The following is a 22,633-nucleotide window of genomic DNA, read 5'->3' as shown; positions in this document are numbered from 1 at the left end:
TTTATTTATCCTAGGGTTCTGACTTGGTGTACAGGGAGAACACTAAGGTGTTGGGACTGCTGTTGGGACTCTGCTGTTTTTGGGCACCGTTTGTCACCGTTATAGTGCAATTAATGTATTGTTCAGTGTTGTGTTGTGTAGTGGCTTTGCTGGCATACATCCCCCCCCCCCCCCCCCAATTTTTTTGTTTGTTTGCCCACCAAGATTTACATGCTAACATCGCCACTGGTGTCACCGGAGGAAAGGAAGGAGAGAGCAGGGACCGTGAGAGACGGACCCTCTACTGCTCTCTCACTCCCTCTGCTGAGACTAATGGCGTGTTCAAAACAACTGGGAACTCTGAAAACTTTGCCTTTCCGACTTCAGTGCGTTCAAGACACCTGGGAACTCTGAGGGAAAAAAACGAGATCAGACTGGGAAAAATTGCTTTGAACGGTCATCCAATTTGGAACTCCCAAGTCGGAAAATCAGGCATCTTTCTGGAGTTCCGACCTGAAGATCACTGACGTCATGATTTGACCTAGTTTTTTCCCCAGAGTTCCCAGTTGTCTTGAAAGCACCATGACCATCAGATGTAGGTACCTTCAGTTCAGTAAAATAAAAAAGCTAATCATTTCAATTCATGCTCCACAGTGCCTCACAAGTGCTCCACCAACTGATCTATTTTGTTATCAAAGCTTTGAGTTTTGAAATATAATATGGTCTGAGAATAACAATATTGGCAGGCCAGGCATATAGACAATATGCTGCGATAATGTATTAGGCCTATTGTCCAAACCTCATTCCTACAGAACAGTTTTTATTAAGTTAATGTTACAATTTTTAAGTCCTGTTTAAATAAATTAAACCGGGCAGTAGATCTTGGCTTGCTTTTTGACTGCGAAAGTGATCTTGACTCAGAAAAGATTAGTGACCACTGCTCTAAATACTCAAATCCATGTTAAGTAAAAAAACAATACAAGATAAAAATGGCTGACACCATTCAAACCAATGAGTGTTTGGAACTTCTTTCTACAGAGCTAAACTATTTTACAATAGCTTTGCAGGCATTTTGATGTTAACGTTCCGGGAAAATGTTGCGATAGTATTCCACTTCACAACTCTATGAGGTGAACACAAGGGGATCAGGGGCAGGAGAGGTGAATTTAAGGAGGGGGCTACATTGACAGGAAAAGGGTTGGGCTCCTTCCCTATACTGCAAGACCAGCTGCTGGTAATAACACAAAATATGTTAATTATTGTATTGCCACTGCTAAGCTGTCAAGTATGTTTATTACAGGGTTGTCTGACCCAATGCCCCTCCTGTACTTGAAGAGCACGCAACAACCTGCTTACTCATCCTGTACTTGAAGAGTGCACGCAACAACATGCTTGCTGATTAAGTCTTCAGTTGGCTGTAATCCATGTTGGAACAGAGCTCAGGAATTACAAACATCATCACTCACCTGGTGATGATGGCCAGGTGTGGAGGGCTCATGCAGGCGCCCATGAAGAGGACCACATTCTCGTGCCGAGTGTTTCGGTAGGCCATCACCTCCCTCTTGAAGGCCTTGAGCTGGTCCTCATTGTCACGCTCGATGTCGATGAGGCGGATGGCCACCTCGCCATGCCAGCGCCCATGGAACACTTGGCCGAAGCGACCTGAAGAGGGCAGAAGGTACTGTAACTTAGAGGTTAGAGAGGTGTGGTGGTTAATTTTTTTACTATCAAATGAAGAGAGACAAACTTATCACACAAGTCAGAGTTATACTTAAACTAAATCTTTAATAGTGAGAGGATTGCAATAGAGCAATGGCTTGTCGACGAATCACTGTCTCTGATTCGTTGAAAAGCGGCAGGACAAAAGTACAAAGGTCTTTCATAGCCAAGATCCACCCCCTAGTCGACATAATAAACCACAGATGTTTTGAACGGGTCACAAGGTGAGACTTTTAAATGAGAAAGGAGTATCCCGTAGCCAGATAGCATTCGCTATAAATTATCGTTCAGTTTGGTCCCTAAGACGAGGTTTGAATCTCGTTCCTGGTACTTCATAGCACAAAAACACCAACTCATCCAATGGCATAAATCAATTGTCAACTCCAGATACTCCCATCTCAAGTAAAACCCCTTCTTGACCCCACTCCTGGACAAGCTCACTGAGGGGAGTGAGCCTCTAGGTCATACACTAACCCAGGATAAGTGCAACATCAGAGATGACATACAATGGTTCCAGACACTACCACACACATCCCCCAATGCTACGGGAGGGAGTGACTGGTGCACAGACATTGTGGAGACAAGTAATTGGTTCCCCATTAATCATGCCATCCCTTCACATGGTTTAAGAATAAGTAGACACATTCACATATGAAGACAATGTTCCCCCCTGTCCTCTTCCCTTTCTGATATTCTGCATAGCACCAGGGACATGTGAAAGACAAGCCTGACCTCTCCCCTTTCTGGGCCCCAGGTGACTGAGCCCCAGCTGAGGGAAGAAGTGCAACTGCCAACACCAGAGTCCGAAGGGATACATTCTAATAACAAGTATATCACATAAGCATATTATGCAGATAAGACATCTTTATTATCTATGTTACACAACTAATTCTGATTCTTCCGCCACAGAGGTTTCAAGCCTGACACTAAAAAGTGGGGTCTGAATTGGTAACTGGAGGGCTGCCGTTTTCAGGGGGGTGGATCAATTGGGTGGACCAATTTCCACTGTAAGAGTTGGACTAATACAATTTTATTGTATGGTATTGCATGGTATTGTATCGTATTGACATTATTTCAATTAATGTATTTATTGCTTATTTGTTAAGTTGAATGCAAAATCCCTTTCATTTGAACCATTCATCATTCCAGGCAATACTATAGCTGCAATGTCAATTGTACCTCTTCCCTGTTAATTGGTTCTGTATCCTGATAGGCTAGCTCATTGAGCGACAGTTTGAACACAGGTGTGGTCCCTCTGACCTAATTATTGAAGGAACCGCTTTTAACAGCAGGTGTGACATTGTTTGAGAGATCCTTGTGTGTAAGGTGAGCCACAGTTTTAGCCATCAGTTACTTGTTTACTTGGTTTATCCTGCCCTTTTACAATAAATTAAGCATTTTTGCACATTTTACTTCTGTTGGTTTTTAATACCTTTTAAGTGTTAGAGCATAGGCCAGCTCTCTCACAGTATTGTATGAATAATTATAATAATAATACATTACATTTCTATAGCGCTTTTCATAGAATCGCTAAGCGCTTCAAGAACAAAAAAGAAGCAAGCAATATATCATGACAGGTCAACCAATAGAGGCCAAGTCTTTGAAAGCTGCATCCTCCGAAGATGGAAAGGGTCAGTTCATGGCTTGAGCGGAGAGACCTGGTCAGATGATGGTGATGGAGTCTGCTGATCTTGTCAGAGGCTGTTTATTTAAGTCTGTCTATTACCTTTCCCGATGAGCTCCCCTATCTCTAGCTGTTCGAAGGGGATGTCCCACTCCTGGAGAAAGATGGAGGTCTGGCTGGCTTTACGGGGGAAGTTACGGGCTGACAGCAGAGACAGGTTCATATCCTCAAACTCATCCTCCGAGTACTCCGCCTCATCGTTGCCCTCCTCGTTCTGCTCAGGAGAGGAAGAGTGAAACTAATTTCCATCCAGGTCAACAATAAGTGTTTTATAATAATTATTGAATGTGCTGTCCTCTATCCTCTGGCCTCTACTGTACAATTATATTCAAATAAAATCCAATTAGATTAAATTGAAACAGTGAAAATGGACAGCTTTGTTGTGGGGTTGCAGAGGATTACCATCTGGAGCGTCAGCATGCCAAACTATAACAGACATGACAAAGGCTACACAGATCTTATTCAGAAAGAAATCATACAATGCCATCAGATGGGGGACTCACGTCTGATGTTGGTTCAACTTCAATCTGTAGTAAAGGGTTTAAAGGGTTCACCTCGATTCTGAAAATAAGAGCACGGCATGCAGACGGGAATTATGAGCACTTTACATCCCACACGTTACCTTTATACATATATGCACTGAACCGTGTTGAATCATGCATCATGGACATTGATTAAACACCATACACTTAGTGAGCCATCCTTTTTGTCCATTTAGCTGCAGTTAACCTTTCCTAACCTCTCTGTATCATCATTACAGATTCACACACAGTATCTGTGTGAGGAGAGACACTGATTGGCAGCTCAGTGTCGTACAATATGTGTATAAAATTATATGTGGTCCCTGTGGCGCGTGGGGCCCCTGGTAGGGCCTCTGTCTCCTAATGAGAGGATCCAGCCGGGGCCAGAGAGAGGCCCTCATTAAATCAGGGAAGAGGCCATTAAGGCAGGGGAATCAGCCAGCTGCCACTGGGTGCTGGCTAGGCGAGGGAGCGCGTGGAGCTGCACACAGAGAAGACTGGCTTTAATTAAATCATGAGAATGTGTGTTTCATAACCAAGATAATGTATTCATATTTGTCAGAAGGCAGAGAAGGAGAGGGGAAGACAGAGAGGGAGGGAGAGAGCAGTGGGGGTGAGAGAGAAAGAGAGAGTGTGTGTGCCCGAGTGAGAGATAGGGAGGAAAAAGAGAGCGAGAGAGACAGAGCGACTGTTGCTGGCTGCACCTTAAACTAATTTCCCCTGTCATATTGACACTGAAACAACACCTGTGTCAGTCACTTAGAAGGTATCAAAAACAAGTCATTCAAACAGCCACCTATTTCTATCAGTTTAAAAACCACCAGCAATTGACTACAAAAATTGTCTATGAAAGCTAGAGTTACTGAACGCTACCTTTTAGTTTTGTGATTGATTGAGATTATAATGTAATTAGCTGAAGACTCCAAAGACGTCAGTTGAGGAGGGGGATGAGATATCCATGGGAGCGATACTAAAAAGGAATGACCATTTCAATAAGCATAAAAATCCACCAACAATTGAAAACAATTGAAAATTGTCTATGAAAGCTAGTTTAGGTTTATTTGAACATCTTGGTACATATGCAGTTACTGAAAGCTAAAGTTACTGAGTGCTACCTTGGGTTTAGTTTTGTGATCGATTGAGATTATAATCTAATTAGCTGAGTAGTCCAAAGACATCTCCATCACTCCTTGTCTCCTCCTTCTGCTTGTTTTCCACAGCCATGGTTTTCAAAAAACCAAGCGGAATCCAGTTGGCATCGTAACTGTAGCGTGAAGTGAAGGCCATGCTAACATTAGCCCCAGAGTGTTTGTCTAGCCCTTCATCTCTCATTGAAATTGTCACCAAAACATCTTTGCTCAAATCATTCAAAGTCCCTATCCTCTTTAACCAATGAAGGGACAGAGATAGACAGACAAGATGTGATATGAGGGTTATCTGAAACAGTCTGTTTTTTGCCCACACGATCATGCGGACATTACTCTGCGACCGCATCGCTTGACAACATTTCTCAGCACATCATTAAAAAATAACATTTAGGTCATTTTCTGACCTACTTCACTGGCGAATGGATTCGGAGGAAGAATCAGAGGTATTTGTCAACAGTTTAACTCCAAAATGGCACCGGAGAACAAGGCTGACGTTTTACGTATTCCTAACCAATTGTGTTTGTGTTGTTTGTAACTTATTTTGTACATAATGTTGCTGCTACCATCTCTTATGACCGAAAATAACTTCTGGGCATCAGGACTGCGATTACTCACCACGGACTGGCAGAATCCTTTTTTTCCTTTAATGAGTCCGACGAGCCCGACATGAATGATTTACTGCTTTCCCAGGAACAGGCCCAGATCCCCGTCATTTGCATGAAGAGAAGGCCGAGAAAAAGGTTCCAGAGGGCAGGCTGCCTTCTTAGAATTCGTCGGCGATCGAATAAACCCCCACTTCCTTCCATTCTGCTAGCAAACATGCAATCTTTGGAAAATAAAATCCATGACCTACGCGGAAGATTAAACTACCAACGGGACATTCAAAACTGTAATATCTTATGCTTCACGGAGTCATGGCTGAAGGATGACATTATCAACATACAGCTGGCCGGTTATACGCTGTATCGGCAGGACAGAACAGCGGCGTCTGGTAAGACAAGGGGTGGCGGACTATGTATTTTTGTAAATAACAGCTGGTGCACCATATCTAAGGAAGTCTCGAGGTTTTGCTCGCCTTAGGTACAGTATCTCATGATAAGCTGTAGACCACACTATCTACCTAGAGAGTTTTCATCTGTATTTTTCGTAGCTGTCTACATACCACCACAAACTGATGCTGGCACTAAGACCGCACTGAATGAGCTGTATTACGCCATAAGCTAACAGGAAAACGCTCACACAGAGGCGGCGCTCAAAGTAGCCGGGGTCATTCATGCAGGGAAACTTAAATCCGTCTTACCAAATTTCTATCAGGATGTTAAATGTGCAACCAGAGGGGAAAGAAATTCTGGACCACCTTTACTCCACACACAGAGACGCATGCAAAGCTCTCCCTTGCCTTCCAATTGGCAAATCTGACCATAATTCTATCCTCCTGATTCCTGTTTTCAAGCAAAAATTAAAGCAGGAAGCACCAGTGACTATCAATAAAAAAGTGGTCAGATGAAGCAGATGCTAAGCTACAGGACTGTTTTGCTAGCACAGACTAGAATATGTTCCGGGATTCCTCCGATGGCATTGAGGAGTACACCACATCAGTCATTGGCTTCATCAATAAGTGACCATATGTATAAACCCTAACCAGAAGCAATGGATTACAGGCAATATCTGCACTGAGCTAAAGGCTAAAGCTGCCGCTTTCAAGGAGTGGGACTCTAACCTGGAAGCTTATAAGAAATCCCGCTATGCCCTCTGACAAACAGGCAAAGCTTCAATACAGGACTAAGATCAAATTGTACTACACAGGTTCTGATGCTCGTCGGATGTGGCAGGGCTTGCAAACCATTACAGACTACAAAGGGAAGCACAGCCGAGAGCTACCCAGTGACACGAGCCTACCAGACGAGGTAAACTACTTCTATGCCCGCTTCGAGGAAAATAACACTGAAACATGCATGAGAGCACCAGCTGTTCCCGGAAGACTGTGTGATCACGCTTTCCGCAGCCGATGTGAGTAAGTCCTTTAAACAGGTCAACATTCACAAGGAAGCAGGGCCAGACGGATTACCATGATGTGTACTGCGAGCATGCGCTGACCAACTGGCAAGTGTCTTCATTGACATTTTCAACCTCTCCCTGTCCAAGTCTGTAATACAAACATATTTTAAGCAGACCACCATAGTCCCTGTGCCCAAGGACACTAAGGTAACCTGCCTAACTGACTACCGACCCGTAGCACTCACGTCTGTAGTCATGAAGTGCTTTGAAAGGCTGGTCATGGCTCACATCAACATCATTATCTCAGAAACCCTAGACCCACTTCAATTTGCATACCGCCCTAACATATCCACAGATGATGCAATCTTTATTGCACTCCACGCTGCCCTTTCACACCTGGACAAAAGGAACACCTATGTGAGAATGCTATTCATTGAATACAGCTCAGCGTTCAACTACATAGTGTCCTCAAAGCTCATCAAATAAGCTAAGGACCCTGGGACTAAACACCTCCCTCTGCAACTGTATCCTGGACTTCCTGACGGGCCACCCCCAGGTGGTAAGGCTAGGTAACAACACATCTGCCATGCTGATCCTCAACACAGAGGCCCCTCAGGGGTGCGTGCTCAGTCCCCTCCTGTACTCCCTGTTCATTCATGACTGCACAGCCAGGTATGACTCCAACACCATCATTAAGTTTGCCGATGACACAACAGTGGTAGGCCTGATCACCGACAACAACGAGGCAGCCTATAGGGAGCAGGTCAGAGACCTGGCCGTGTGGTGCCAGGACAACAACCTCTTCCTCAACATGATCAAGAGATGGTTGTGGACTACAGAAAAAAGAGGACTGTGCACGCCCCCATTCTCATCAACGGGGCTGTAGTGTAGCAGGTTGAGAGCTTCAAGTTCCTTGGTGTCCACATCACCAACAAACTAACGTGGTCCAAGCACACCAAGACAGTCGTGAAGAAGGCACGACAAAACCTATACCCCCTCAGGAGACTGAAAAAATGTGGCATGGGTCCTCAGATCCTCAAAATGTTCTAGAGCTGCACCATCGAGAGCATCCGGACTGGTTGCATCACTGCCTGATATAGCAACTGCTCGGCCTCCGACCACAAGGAACTACAGAGGGTAGTGCATATGACCCAGTACATCACTGGGGCCAAGCTTCCTGCCATCCAGGACCTCTATACCAGGCGGTGTCAGAGGAAGGCCCTAAAAATTGTCAAAGACTCCAGCCACCCTAGTGATAGACTGTCCCCCCCTCTTTTACACTGCTGCTACTCTCTGTTGTTATCATCTATGCATCGTCACTTTAATAACTCTACCTACATGTACATATTACCTCAACTAACCGGTGCCCCCGAACATTGACTCTGTACCGGTACCCCCCTGTATAGTCTCACTATTGTTATTTTACTGCTGCTCTGTAATTACTTGTTACGTTTATTTCTTACTCTTCCTCGTATTTTTTTAAACTGCATTGTTGGTTAGGGGCTCATAAGTAAGCATTTCACTGTCAGGTCTACACCTGTTGTATTCGGCGCATGTGACTAATGCGATTTGATCTAGATTTCTACTCACCCAGGCTCAGACAGGACAGGGTGAAGGATGACCTGGGGTGTTCTGTTGGGGGCCTCTGGTGCCGGGGCCACGTCTGGAGCAGTATACAGTATATGGTAAATCATAAAATAGCCCTTATACCATGGTAACTATAGTGTAATAATCTATGTAATAACCCTGTAATAATCTACTGAGCTCTGCTGGGGGCTTCAAGGGCCATGCCTGGGGGGTGAGGTCCATGCTAAATCATAACCACAATACAGGGGCTGTAAATAATAAATAATAAGCATTAGGAGTTGTTACTACTAAGGACTTGAGATACACGAGATACTCTATCAGGACCAATCCTATACCACCATACTGTATCTCCTAAATGTTCTATCCCACCCCCATATGATTTCAGTCACATCCCCTCTTGTCAAATATCTCTCTAAAACAGTGTTTCTTAATCCTGGTCCTAAGGAACCAAAGGGGTGGACATTTTGGTTTTTGCCCTAGCACTACACACATGATTAAAATCATCAAAGCTTGATAAATGGAATCAGCTGTGTAGTGCTAGGGCCCAAACCAAAAAGGACCAGGATTAAGAAACACTCTTTTAAAAGACCCTTCTGTAATGGTCCAGCCAGGAGAGGCTCCAAAGTCTCCACATTAAGGGACCAAAAACTAAGACAGGCTTAGAGGGAAAAAAGGCTAAGAGTTTAGAAGCTGTCAAGGAGGAGAGAACAGAATCATCAAATCACAACATCAAAAAAGTCCTCCTCCTCTTCCTTTGGCCTAGTGCAGTGCATTTTGGTTAGGCGTAATGATCAATTAAGACGCACTTACCTGGGAAGATGAACTGCTGCTTGTATTTGAAGTAAGAAGAAGCTGCAGAGAGGGAGAGAGGCAGAATGGGTCTGAGTGGTACAGAACTGGGTTCATAGAAGGGTTGAAATTACAATAATGATATTTCCTTCCTAGAGCAGAGATATAGGACAGACAGCTCTAAAAATCAAAGAGTAGTGGCACTACATTTACTACTTCTATCAGATAACATTTCTAAATGCACTTTAAAGACATCCTCCAGCAATTTTTGACGTTTCCCAAGTATAAATACAGTAATGTACTGTACACACACTTAAGCATAAAAAAAATGTGAGCAAATGTGTGTTTTTTAGACACAACAATAAACTTCAAGGAGTAGGGCATTCAAGAGTTGGTCTGATGGTCTGATATGATGTCAAACATGGACCCCTTATTGAGATGTGCCTTTTGTTAAGTACATCAGGTGTAAAATGGGGTGAAATGAGACGAGTAGGTTTTAATTTCATCCTGTACCTGTGAAGTTTAACTGTTTCTGTTGCCGTGCTGACTGTGGGGAGGAGTGTAGGGGGGAGGGAGGGGTGGCACTGGAAGGGAGGGGTGGAGCTGGTGAGGAAGGGGTGGAGGAGGTGGTGGAGGAGGGGTTACTGCTGGAGTCTGGCTGGTATGGGACAGGGATGTGATCCTGAGGACAGAGAGAGAGTGAGAGAGAGAGAGAGAGAGAGAGAGGGATGGAGAGTGTTAAAGTTGCTTCCTGTTCGTTTCTGGTATCAGAACAAAATAGTCAGCACATAGTAACTTCTGATTTAGCTCTACTTTAATTAATGCAAACACGTGTATGGTAAATATGTCGTTCGTATATGGTCTCTCTGTGACACCTCGCAGGGCAAACAGAGAAGAGGGCGTCACATTCTATTGTTCTCTCTTTTATACTCTGACAGAGATAGTTCCCGCTCAATGCTGGCCTGTCAGAGGGAGGAGGAACGTGGTTTAAACTTGCTCCTCGTGTCGTCGGCGTGCAGGCTGATCCCAGCGTCGTGACGCACTTCCTGTTGCCGGTTGTAGTTCTTCTTGTCTTCAACAGTTGATTTATCCGTAGTTTATATACTTAATATTGTAGCATAGCTTCCCCGTATATTATATAAGTTATGCAAACAAATAGCCAGTTCAACCCTTACAAGAGAGAGAGAATGAGAGAGAGAGAGAGAGAGATAGATAAAGGTGGAGAGAGACAGAGATAGAGAGGAGAGGTGAGAGACGGGGAGAGAAAGGTAGAGAGACGAGAGAGAGAGAGAGAGAGGGAGAGAGAGAGAGAGTGAGGGGTAAAAAAAGAAGAAAAAAGAGAGAGTGAGGGGTAAAAAAAAGAAAAAAAGATAGTGAGGGAGTCAATTTCAAGGTGTAAACTGAATACAGACCCACAGGTGAAAAAAGTCTCAAAACTGACTGTGAATACAAAATAATTTCATTTTCCTAGGCTTGTGAGTTTACTTGCTGTTTACATGATAGCTTTTTTGGTGCCCTTCAGTAGAACATTGACAGACAGCTCATCCCCCTGTGAGTCACAAACTCTCTTCTTCTAGAACCCTCAGGCACCTCTCTCCTGTATCCACCTCAGTGCCTGGAGCACAGAATTAAATAAACCAGTACTATAATGCATTTCTATGGCCTAGAGCAGGTAGAACTCTTTTCAGACTTCCTCATTCAGAAGATAACACCTGACAATGAACCTGTCGACTAATTGTGTTGTTATGACACGGGTCTATAGAGATAGTGCTGCTCAAAATAGGAGATAGGGGAGAGATATGCTGGCTTTTCTCTGAGAGATAAAAGCTCTATTACGTTGTAAGGTATAAATAAGTGGCCTTGGTTGCACTCGCTTATTATGGAGCGCTGCTATGCGTGTTCATTAATAGCACCCCCCCCCCCACACACACACACACATACATACACACCATTAACTTTTTGTGGTTGTATTGATGTGGTAGAGTAAGGGAGATCTCGTCTCAAACTACTTATGGTCACAGTGAATAAATAAAAAAAGTTCTGTCTTGTTTAAATAAAGACTTAAAGCAATCAAATGGGTAATATTTCATGTGACAGGACATCTGATGAAGACCCAATAAGACAAATATAATCACAGTGAGATAAAACTATAACTCTCATCCACTAAAAGTTGTCTAAAATGCTATAGTGTGGGTTTCCAAACAAAATACCTCCGTTATGAAGTTATGACGACATGCAAACTTAAGAATGGGGTAGGGGTATTTGCGGAAATCCCAAACAATGTTTGAAGAATTGAAAAGTATCTGTGGGATTGATGAGCTGCTACTTTTAAAGTGTGAAAATGAATTTGTTTTTATATAATCCAGTTGACGGTGGTTGGTCCAGTAATGCTGGTCCGTCTGACTGGACTTCAGGTGATGCACATTTCAAACAGACCAAAATAACAGATATCAAGACAACAGAGCTCAGATGTGGAAGCACAGAACGTGGGGTGCGCGTGTGTGTGTGGGCGCACGTACATGTGAACATGCGTTCATGCGTCTGGTAGTTCCTACCTTGTTGATTTTGTTGGTTTTGGGCAGCGTCTGACTGATGTGCAGGTCTGTGTACCTGAGCGGGTTGTTGATGTCACATGGTACCGATTCAGTCCGTACCAAACGAGCTGGGGAGAGACCGAATCAGACAAACAAAACACTGAGAGAAAGTCTTTATTTTCTCAAATTTCTGAATGTGAAAATATGACAAACTCTTCTTCTTTGAAGATGGTCCTTTTTGCTCTCGCAAGGGAACACTTAAGAACACCCTAAGATACTGTAGCTTGCCAACTTCAAGTGGCAGAGACTTGAATCTTCCCTTGCTTTTTTGAAGGTTCCGTACAAAAAAAAAGAAATGTTCATAAATTGATTATTTTACCTTGATTTCCTTGGTGATCTGTCATACCGGTTGGGTGAAAAAGAGAAAGGTGTAAAGAACATACAGTTAAAGCTCACTTTAGATGACAGAGAATCTTTTAAATTAGTACTTCAAACAAAAGCACAATCACAGAGAATGAGTAGTCTTTTAAAGTAATACTTCAATAACATAAGCACTATAACAGAGAATTAGTCGTTTTTTAAAGTAAAGTTTCAAAAACAAAAGCACTATAATAGAGAATGAGGAGCTTTTAAAATAGTACTTCAATAACAAAAGAACCTATATTCTAACAATCCTAATAAGTATACCTAATATGAATATGTTTTGCACTGCGGAATTACAGTAGGGCTATATACACTGCTCAAAAAAATAAAGGGAACACTTAAACAACACAATGTAACTCCAAGTCAATCACACTTCTGTGAAATCAAACTGTCCACTAAGGAAGCAACACTGATTGACAATAAATGTCACATGCTGTTGTGCAAATGGAATAGACAACAGGTGGAAATTATAGACAATTAGCAAGACACCCCCAATAAAGGAGTGGTTCTGCAGGTGGGGACCACAGACCACTTCTCAGTTCCTATGCTTCCTGGCTGATGTTTTGGTCACTTTTGAATGCTGGCGGTGCTTTCACTCTAGTGGTAGCATGAGACGGAGTCTACAACCCACACAAGTGGCTCAGGTAGTGCAGCTCATCCAGGATGGCACATCAATGCGAGCTGTGGTAAGAAGGTTTGCTGTGTCTGTCAGCGTAGTGTCCAGAGCATGGAGGCGCTACCAGGAGACAGGCCAGTACATCGGGAGACGTGGAGGAGGCCGTAGGAGGGCAACAACCCAGCAGCAGGACCGCTACCTCCGCCTTTGTGCAAGGAGGAGCAGGAGAAGCACTGCCAGAGCCCTGCAAAATGACCTCCAGCAGGCCACAAATGTGCATGTGTCTGCTCAAACGGTCAGAAACAGACTCCATGAGGGTGGTATGAGGGCCCGACATCCACAGGTGGGGGTTGTGCTTACAGCCCAACACCGTGCAGGACGTTTGGCATTTGCCAGAGAACACCAAGATTGGCAAATTCGCCACTGGCGCCCTGTGCTCTTCACAGATGAAAGCAGGTTCACACTGAGCACATGTGACAGACGTGACAGAGTCCGGAGACGCCATGGAGAACGTTCTGCTGTCTGCAACATCCTCCAGCATGACCGGTTTGGCAGTGGGTCAGTCATGGTGTGGGGTAGCATTTCTTTGGGGGCCTGCACAGCCCTCCATGTGCTCGCCAGAGGTAGCCTGACTGCCATTAGGTACCGAGATGAGATCCTCAGACCCCTTGTGAGACCATATGCTGGTGCGGTTGGCCCTGGGTTCCTCCTAATGCAAGACAATGCTAGACCTCATATGGCTGGAGTGTGTCAGCAGTTCCTGCAAGAGGAAGGCATTGATGCTATGGACTGGCCCGCCCGTTCCCCAGACCTGAATCCAATTGAGCACATCTGGGACATCATGTCTCGCTCCATCCACCAACGCCACGTTGCACCACAGACTGTCCAGGAGTTGGCGGATGCTTTAGTCCAGGTCTGGGAGGAGATCCCTCAGGAGACCATCCGCCACCTCATCCGGAGCATGCCCAGGCGTTGTAGGGAGGTCATACAGGCACGTCGAGGCCACACACACACTACTGAGCCTCATTTTGACTTGTTTTAAGGACATTACATCAAAGTTGGATCAGCCTGTAGTTTGGTTTTCCACTTTAATTTTGAGTGTGACTCCAAATCCAGACCTCCATGGGTTGATAAATTGGATTTCCATTGATTATTTTTGTGTGATTTCGTTGTCAGCACATTCAACTATGTAAAGAAAAAAGTATTTAATAAGATTATTTCTTTCATTCAGATCTAGGATGTGTTGTTTAAGTGTTCCCTTTATTTTTTTGAGCAGTATATATATCTCCTAGCTTGAGATGCATGTGCTGTTCGTGTTACTGCTTATAATGAGAATAATACTAAAGTTTTGTGGCATGTGTATCAAGAAGTTCTACTGCGATTAAAATGGTACATAATGTATGCAATCACTGCTTTCAGTCACTTTGGATAAAATAATCAGCTAAATGACATAACATGTATGAATTGAAAGACAAGTGGTGAAATCGTCCTTGAAATAATATGACCTGTATATGAAGTCAGTCTTCAGTCCTACAGTAAGCTGCTGGTCCAACAGTCCTTTACCTTTGAGGGGGTTACTTCCTCCTCCTCTTTGGATGATCAGTAAATGGCAAGGCGGGGCTTCTTTGGTACATTTGTTGTGGCACTTCAGCCTGGTGAAACAACAGAAACAACTCTGGTACTCATTTTCCAAACAGTTAAAAGAAACCCATTCTTGAACTTTTAATAGTCTGGGTCATTAAGGAAATAAAAAGCTGTCTGAGTTCTACCCAATTATTTCCCTTGTGTCAAAAATGTCACATTCAGTTGGTTGTAAAATTGGTTAATTTACTTAAGTAATCTGTTTTAAATGATAATGATAATTGCTTGTTCTTTTCAGAGATTTTCCCTAGTATACGGTGACAAATTCCCTTTCCAGAATTCTAATAAAAATGTGGATGAACAAATATGGATGACAAGAAAGAGTTTATAGCCTGAGATTTAGTTATGACCTATAACCAACCAGGATGATCATTGATTGATGTTGATGTTTTTTATCTTCTGTTGAAGCACACCAAAATAAATTCTTATAAACATGTTATGCAGGGCAATAAACTTTTCTAATGGCGTAGTAATGTTTTTTTGAACACAGATTAGAATAATAGTAGAAAGGACCTTACTTGCAGTTTTTACATTTAAGTCCAAACAACATTCCTTTTCCACACACTATGCATGTCTGAGACATCCAATACTTGGTGGAAAACCTGCAAGCACAAGAGAGAGAGAGGAAGAGAGAGAGATCAGAGCACTTAAATAAAACAAAACATCTCTTCTACCGGTTTGTTCATGCATAAACGAGTGTAAACAAAAGCCACCAGGTGTGGATCATCGCAGAAAAACATCACAGATTGCTTGTGACCTTTTGGATTATGATTCCCATTCACCTTGTGATGACAAATGGCTTTTGTCATAGAATGCCTCATATTCACAAGTCACATAAAAAATATTATATTATTATTTCTTTGGCAGGTTAATGTTTCCATAACATAAGAAATATGGACGCCTATAGGGCTAATCTTTCCCCACCGCGCAACAATTTTAGCTCCAATCTCCAATGCACCTTGATTCAATTTGGGGGCCCCCAATCCTTTCAATATTCTGCACCAATGTTCAGTTTGTGGCTGTGATCTCTGTGAATAAAGGATGTGACAGAGGCCATTCTGCTACATCAACAAGGATAACACAGCAATCATTCACAGAGATGAAGATGGAGCCCAGCAGAGCCCGTGGCACAGCGTTCAGAGCAAGACTACAGTGTGTCTCAATTGTCTTGAACGATAAAAAGCAATTCTCTACTTTGGGGTTGGATGAAGTATCTGTGTGCCCAATTTAAGAAAAACTCTGGGTTTATTTTCTGATAGATCCGACGTCTGGGTACCAGCAGCGGGCTGGCTGGAGTAATGGAATAGGAATGGGTTGACAGAATCCAAATCTCTTCATTAGGAACCTTCGTATTGCCTCGTACTGTTCTAAACAGAATCAGGGAGGGCACAATTCAATCTAGCATTCCGTTCTAATTTTGGTGGTCGGGGCCTAAATGATACATTGTTTTGGCAGGAGTACATACGCTGCCAAAGTTACCGTTAGACTGACATTAAAGGTGAGATATGATTTGACAGATAGATCTTTTTCATTCCCAGGGAGATGTTGCTATAGCCAGTAGTTTATTCCATTGCTAAGATTTACTTACGAATAATAACCTGTGCTTAGAGCAATATCTTTGAAGATACATCGAGGCACAAATAGAGATCTATGACAATCACCATGTCAGAAAGATTATAGAGAGAAATAAAGTTGTCCATCTCCCTAGAAACGAGCATTTGTCCTTTTAATAACAGCTTGAGATTTAATACCAATATAAATTACATTTGCGCTCGTCTCTGGCTGATGAAGCATTAAGACATGTGTGTGCACAACCACTGTCTTTCCTTGTCATTAACTTTCAGCAGTGAGCTAACACCCACGTACTTCTGAGGCTGAGAGAAAGAGGGGGAGGGGGAGATGGAGAAAGACAGAAAATAAGCGAGAGAGGAGGGACAAAGAAACAGAGAGAGAGAGAAGGAGAGAGAAAGTCGGTAGGTTGGAAGATTCCCATGACCAATAGCGGAGGTGTACTGTTTAATTTGGAGATCAGTGGCATTTGGGATTCATCAGACATTCAACCAGGAATAGAACAGGGAGAGGAGTTATGCTAGCGCCCCCTTAAATTGGACTGACATTCTGTCTGTCTCTGGTAGAGGAATACACACATTAAGACACACACACACACACAAATGAATGCCTGAACACTCATACCTTCATTCAAGTGTACACACACACACACACACACACACACACACACACACACACACACACACACACACACACACACACACACACACACACACACACACACACACACACACACACACACACACACGTTACCTGTGTTTTATGGAGTTTCCCAGGTCTCTCCGAGGGATCTGTGGGGACCAGCGAGGCACTGACAGAGTGTCTGAAGGAAGAGAGGGAGAAAGAGGGATGGATGGATGGATGTAAAAGAACATAGGCATTATTAGCTATTTAACCAGTGACACAAAAGGGTTGATTGAATCAACAATGCATTGCAGCCAAATGCATTCTCGTCATTGGACAGTGGAGGGTAGGCCTAAATATTAACACATGCTGTGGTATTGAAAAGTTCCCTGCTGGTAACCACTGATTGTGATTGGGCACTGATTTGTGCACAAATCAAACACTGATTTGTGCACTGCATTTCATTTCAGCGTATTAATAGATTTGTACCAACTGCTCAGATGTGTCTTTGGCCATTACTGCAATCAATCATAATTACCTATTTCGACTAACACTTCCTGACATTCAAAAACAATAAAGTGACAAAAATCTGATCTACGTTAAAAGTCATGGGTTTGAATGATTCACTCATGGATATTTATAGAAAAAGTAAAAGTGTTATTCTTCATTCCAAGCATCCTTATATCATAGAGATTGAATGTAATCAGCATTTGTAGGTCTCTGTGTCCATTTTGAAGGACGTTAGGGGTAGTTTCATGAGCCAATGCTAACTAGCGTTAGCGCAATGACTAGAAGTCTGTGGGTACAGTATGTACTAGCATGCTAGCAGATACCGAACGCTTGTTAGAAATTGCGCTCACGCTAGTTAGCAACCTCCTTCAAACTGCACGCAGATACATAAAAATGGTATCCATGAGTTCATCTGACTCTGGGGAAGTAGATAAAGGGCCTTATTACCAAAATCCCAAAGTAACCTGACCTAGCCCCGCTATATAGACACACATATATATATAGACAATAATAGGTGGTATGTTAATGATATCATCCATATAAAAAGCTTTTGTGTGTTTGCAGATGTTCCATTGTGAGGGTGTGCACAGAGGGACCCTCTTACTTCAAAAGGTATTTCCAACATAGAACCTTCGGTAGGTCCATTAGTGAACACATTAATACCAGCAACGGTAGCAGTAGCATCTGATACATTATGCACCTCTCAATGCACTGTGTGCCACTACTCAGCCCCAGTCCACCCACATGCAGTACAGCTATAGTGAGGAGTGTGGATAGAGTATCTGTGTATTGTATTTCTGTGTGTGTGTGTGTGTGTGTGTGTGTGTGTGTGTGTGTGTGTGTGTGTGTGTGTGTGTGTGTGTGTGTGTGTGTGTGTGTGTGTGTGTGTGTGTGTGTGTGTGTCAGTGGAGGCTCCGCAGAGGAAGGGGAGGACCATGCTCCTCAGTGAATTTCATTTTTTTTTATAGTGAAACATTAAATACGTTCCTTTTCAGATAAAACTATACTAAATATATTCACGTCACCAAATAATTGATTAAAACACACTGTTGTGCAATGAACATCTACAGTAGCTTCAGCAGCACCATGTAGGATAGCACTATGTTGTAGCCGGACGACAGCTAGCTTCTGTCCTCCTCTGGGTACATTGACCTCAATACCAAACCAAGGAGGATCATGGTTCTTACCCCCTTCCATAGACTTACACAGTTATTATGACAACTTCCGGAGCATGTCTTCCAACCTATCAGAGCTCTTGCAGCATGAACTGACATGTTGTCCACCCAATCAAAAGATCAGATAATGAATCTAGTACTAAAAGCATAAACGACAGGTAACACTGCATAAAATGTGTTGAGTAGTTGACTCAGAGAGAAAGACAATTCTTCCAAAATGAAGGAGAAGCAAGAGAGAGACACAGCTATATTTGGTTGTATTTTTTTGTACTTTCACCTAGCTAGCAATGCAGCCTACTCAAACACCCTGCTCAAACAGAAAGGGATGCTACAGTATATTAGCTAGCTGGCTATGGCTATCCAACATGGTAACTCTTCAAAGTCAAAGTAAGCTTTTGGTTTTAGAAATGTATTGCCAACGGGGCCCGCCGGTGTAACTGCTAAACCACTTTCTGACTGTACAATGTACTGCATGATTATAGCGGGTTTACGCGTTAGTATCTATGTTGACTATGACTTGACAACAATGTAGGCCGTGTGTATCAAATCAAATCAAATTTTACAAATTCAGGTTAGTGGTTATGATATGAAGGTTTGGCTTGGTCACAGAAAGCTGATGTGTTGTGCACTGAAGTCCACAAGCGAAGGGAAAAGGTGAGAGGAGGAAAGTGCGTAAATACTGTAGTTGCGAGAAGGAATTATCTATGCAATGTGATGAGGCTGTTTTTATGTGGCTGCTATGAAAGTGAACTGTGTTTGCGTGTGATCTGGGGTGTATTCATTCCAACGATTCCTTCCACCGACATTTGAAACTGTTGGACTAATGATTACACTCTAGATCAGCTAGATGAAGGCAAGAGTGTGCAAGGCGGTATTGAATGTGTCACTGTCTGCCACCTTGATTACTCAAAATGCTCTCAACCTGTGCACCTACGTTGTAAACGTTCATTCATAGGCTAGGTTGTAGCAACCTCATGATGGGTACAGGGAAAAATGAGTATCATGTAGTAGCCTAAACCTATCGATGTTACATTGAGCTAGGTGAATGGAATATGAATGTCAGTCATCCAATATGCTGTAATAGAAATAAGACCATGCTCATAAAAATGTTTTATCATCCTCCCTCATCTTAAACGGCACCGACCGCCACTGGTGTGTGTGTGTGTGTGTGTGTGTGTGTGTGTGTGTGTGTGTGTGTGTGTGTGTGTGTGTGTGTGTGTGTGTGTGTGTGTGTGTGTGTGTGTGTGTGTGTGTGTGTGTGTGTGGAAGTGGAAATTATATAGAGTATTGGTAAGATAATTATCCCTTATTTTCAGGTCAAAGTTGTTGGATGAACCTACATACTGAATAATGTTTTTAGCTTAAATGTACAATATGATCTATACCCTGTCCAGAGAAAATGTTCTTTGGAACTACTTTTTTGGAACTACTTTCTTTGGAACTACTGTATCACTGTGTTCAATGTTTTATACACAGTGTACCAAATATTAGGAACAACTTCCTAATATTGAGTTTTGCCCTCAGAACAGCCTCAATTTGTCAGGGAATGGACTCTACAAGGTGTCAAACGCGTTCCACAGGGATGCTTGCCCATGTTGACTCCAATGCTTCCCACAGTTGTGTCAAGTTGGCAGGATGTCCTTTGGGTGGTGGACCATTCTTGATACACACGGGAAACGGTTGAGCGTGAAAAACCCAGCAGCGTTGGAGTTCTTGACACAAACTGGTGCACCTGGAACCTACTACTATACCCTGTTCAAAGGCACGTAAATATTTTGTCTTGCCCATTCACTCTCTGAATGGCACACACAAAATCCATGTCTCAGTCGTCTAAAACAGTACCCCCAGGGGTACACGCAATGCCATTGGGGGTACGCCAAATAAAAATCTGATTCAGATTTTAAAATAATAATAATATTATTATAATTCATCCATTTTCAAACAGTCCATTTATATTTTCTAACGGTATACATTTGGGTGAGGTTTTTTTCTCGCCTGAGTAGCCTCGTTTCACTGCCAAAAATAAAATGACACAATCTAGTGTTCAGCAAAATAACAACACAATGTCAAATACAGGTAGCCTTGTCAAATAATTAACATCCAATCACATTAACCGTTACTCTCTCGCGGGAATTCCACTAACAGTCCGTATGTAGCCAAACGTAGCTACTGTTCATTCCATTTGCTCGAAAATCAAATCAAATTTTATTGTTCACATACACATGGTTAGCAGATGTTAATGCGAGTGTCGCGAAATACTTGTGCTTCTAGGTCCGACAATGCAGTGATATCTAACAAGTAATCTAACAAATTCACAACAACTACCTTATACCCACAAATGTAAATTGATGAATAAGACTATGTACATATAAATATATGGATGAGCGATGGCCGTGCGGCATAGGCAAGACGCAGTAGATGGTATAGAATAGAATACAATATATATATGAGATGAGTAGTGTAGGATATGTACACATTATTAAAGTGGCGTTATTTAAAGTGACAAGTGATACCTTAATTAAGTCCATTTATTAAAGTGGCCAGAGATTTGAGTCTGTATGTTGGCAGCAGCCTCTCTATGTTAGTGATGGCTGTTTAACAGTCTGATGGCCTTGAGATAGAAGCTGTTTTTTAGTCTCTCGGTCCCAGCTTTGATGCACCTGTACTGACCTCGCCTTCTGGATGATAGCGGGGTGAACAGGCAGTGGCTCGGGTGGTTGTTGTCCTTGATGATCTTTTTGGCCTTCCTGTGACATCGGGTGCTGTAGATGTCCTGGAGGGCAGGTAGTTTGCCCCCGGTGATGCGTTGTGCAGACCGCACTACCCTCTGGAGAGCCTTGCGGTTGAGGTGCAGTTTCCGTACCAGGCGGTGATACAGCCCGACAGGATGCTCTCGATTGTGCATCTGTAAAAGTTTGTGAGTGATTTAGATGACAAGCCAAATTTCTTCAGCCTCCTGAGGTTGAAGAGGCGCTGGCGCTGTGCCTTTCTTCAGCCAGTGTGTTAGATGTGCAAAAGTACTAGCTCACAACTCGATGAAACCTTCACTCTTGCGCAGACATTTAAAAACAAAACATGCCAATTTGAAAAATAAGCCACAGGAGGTTTTTTTTTTGCGAGAAGTAAGACGACTTTCGAGTAGCACGACATGTATAAAAGCAACATATACTATTAATAAGAAGGGGCTAGAAGCATCTTATATGGTGAGCTACTGAGTGGCTATGACAGGCAAGCCCCATACTATTGTGGAGGACTTAATTCTTCAAGGCTGCCACGGATATGGCAGTGACAATGCTGATGGAAAAGGCCCAAAAAACTATACAGACAATGACTTCATCAAACAACATTGTTTCACGACGCAAACATTGTTTCACAACCCATCAGTGACATGGCAGGAGATATTTGAAACAATTACTGCTTCGTATACAAGCCAGTGAATTCTATGCGTTACAGCTGGATGAGTCAACAGACGTAGCGGGCCTGGCACAGCTCCTGGTATATGTCTGTTACGTTTATGCGGGGTCAATTAAGGAAGACATCCTCTTCTGCAAACCACTGGAAACAGGACAACAGGAGAGGATATTTTTAAAGTACTGGACAGCTTTGTGACATCAAATGGACTTTGGTGGTGAAGATGTGTTGGTATCTGTACTGATGGCGCAAAAGCCATGACAGGGAGACATAGTGTTGTGGTAATGCGCGTGCAAGCAGTTGCTCCCGACGCCACTTGGGTACACTGCAGCATCCACCAAGAGGCTCTTGCTGCCAAGGGAATGCCTGACAGATTGAAATATATTTTGGACAGTACAGTGAAAATGGTTAACTTTGTTAAAGCAAGGCCCCTGAAATCTCGTGTTTTTTCTGCACTATGCAATGATATGGGCCATGTAACGATTTGGGGCAAAGTATTGACACGTTTTTTTAAATTGAGAGACAAGTTTAAAGTTTTCTTTACTGATGATAATTTTCACTTGTCTGACCGAATTTCTCACACAACTGGTCTATCTGGGTGATGTTTTTTCTCGCCTGAATGGTCTGAATCTAGGATTACAGGGACTCTCCGCAACTATATTCAATGTGCGGGACAAAATTGAGGCTATAATTAAGAAGTTGGAG

The 22,633-nt window shown here is 42.9% G+C and overlaps 2 protein-coding genes across 2 annotated transcripts in view; both read right to left on the bottom strand.

Annotated features, from left to right (window-relative positions):
* The window catches only part of ksr2 (kinase suppressor of ras 2), a 44,853-nt gene extending 36,061 nt beyond the window's left edge, over positions 1-8,792 (bottom strand). The window contains exons 1-4 of the mRNA XM_045707066.1: positions 8,640-8,792; positions 3,886-3,943; positions 3,425-3,596; positions 1,446-1,641 (exon numbers count right to left, since the gene is read on the bottom strand). Coding sequence (XP_045563022.1) covers positions 1,446-1,641; positions 3,425-3,596; positions 3,886-3,943; positions 8,640-8,743 — 530 coding nt within the window. The 5' untranslated portion in view covers positions 8,744-8,792. The remainder of the gene's footprint in view (positions 1-1,445; positions 1,642-3,424; positions 3,597-3,885; positions 3,944-8,639) is intronic.
* Positions 8,793-8,805: 13 nt separating this feature from the next.
* Positions 8,806-18,539, bottom strand: LOC123730361 (kinase suppressor of Ras 2-like). Its single transcript, XM_045706605.1, has 9 exons — positions 18,530-18,539; positions 16,962-17,031; positions 15,158-15,241; positions 14,562-14,650; positions 12,339-12,356; positions 11,981-12,087; positions 9,939-10,107; positions 9,447-9,488; positions 8,806-8,840 (listed from the first exon to the last, which is right to left on the bottom strand). Exons 1-9 carry the CDS (start codon positions 18,537-18,539, stop codon positions 8,806-8,808), a joined length of 624 nt encoding a protein of 207 aa, XP_045562561.1.
* Positions 18,540-22,633: the final 4,094 nt, after the last annotated feature.

This window comes from Salmo salar, chromosome ssa24 (genome assembly GCF_905237065.1).
Source record: "Salmo salar chromosome ssa24, Ssal_v3.1, whole genome shotgun sequence".
Taxonomy (NCBI): domain Eukaryota; kingdom Metazoa; phylum Chordata; class Actinopteri; order Salmoniformes; family Salmonidae; genus Salmo; species Salmo salar.
Note: the sequence above shows the minus strand (reverse complement) of the source record. Positions and strands in the feature narration are given on the sequence as shown.

What these genes read in the sequence shown, in the direction of transcription:
- LOC123730361 (XM_045706605.1), bottom strand. An exon ending in CTTAAATGTAAAAACTGCAA is followed by an intron (nt 14,651 to 15,157) that starts GTAAGGTCCTTT and finishes TTGTTTCACCAG; the next exon opens with GCTGAAGTGCCACAACAAAT. An exon ending in GAAACAGTTAAACTTCACAG is followed by an intron (nt 9,489 to 9,938) that starts GTACAGGATGAA and finishes CCCTCTCTGCAG; the next exon opens with CTTCTTCTTACTTCAAATAC.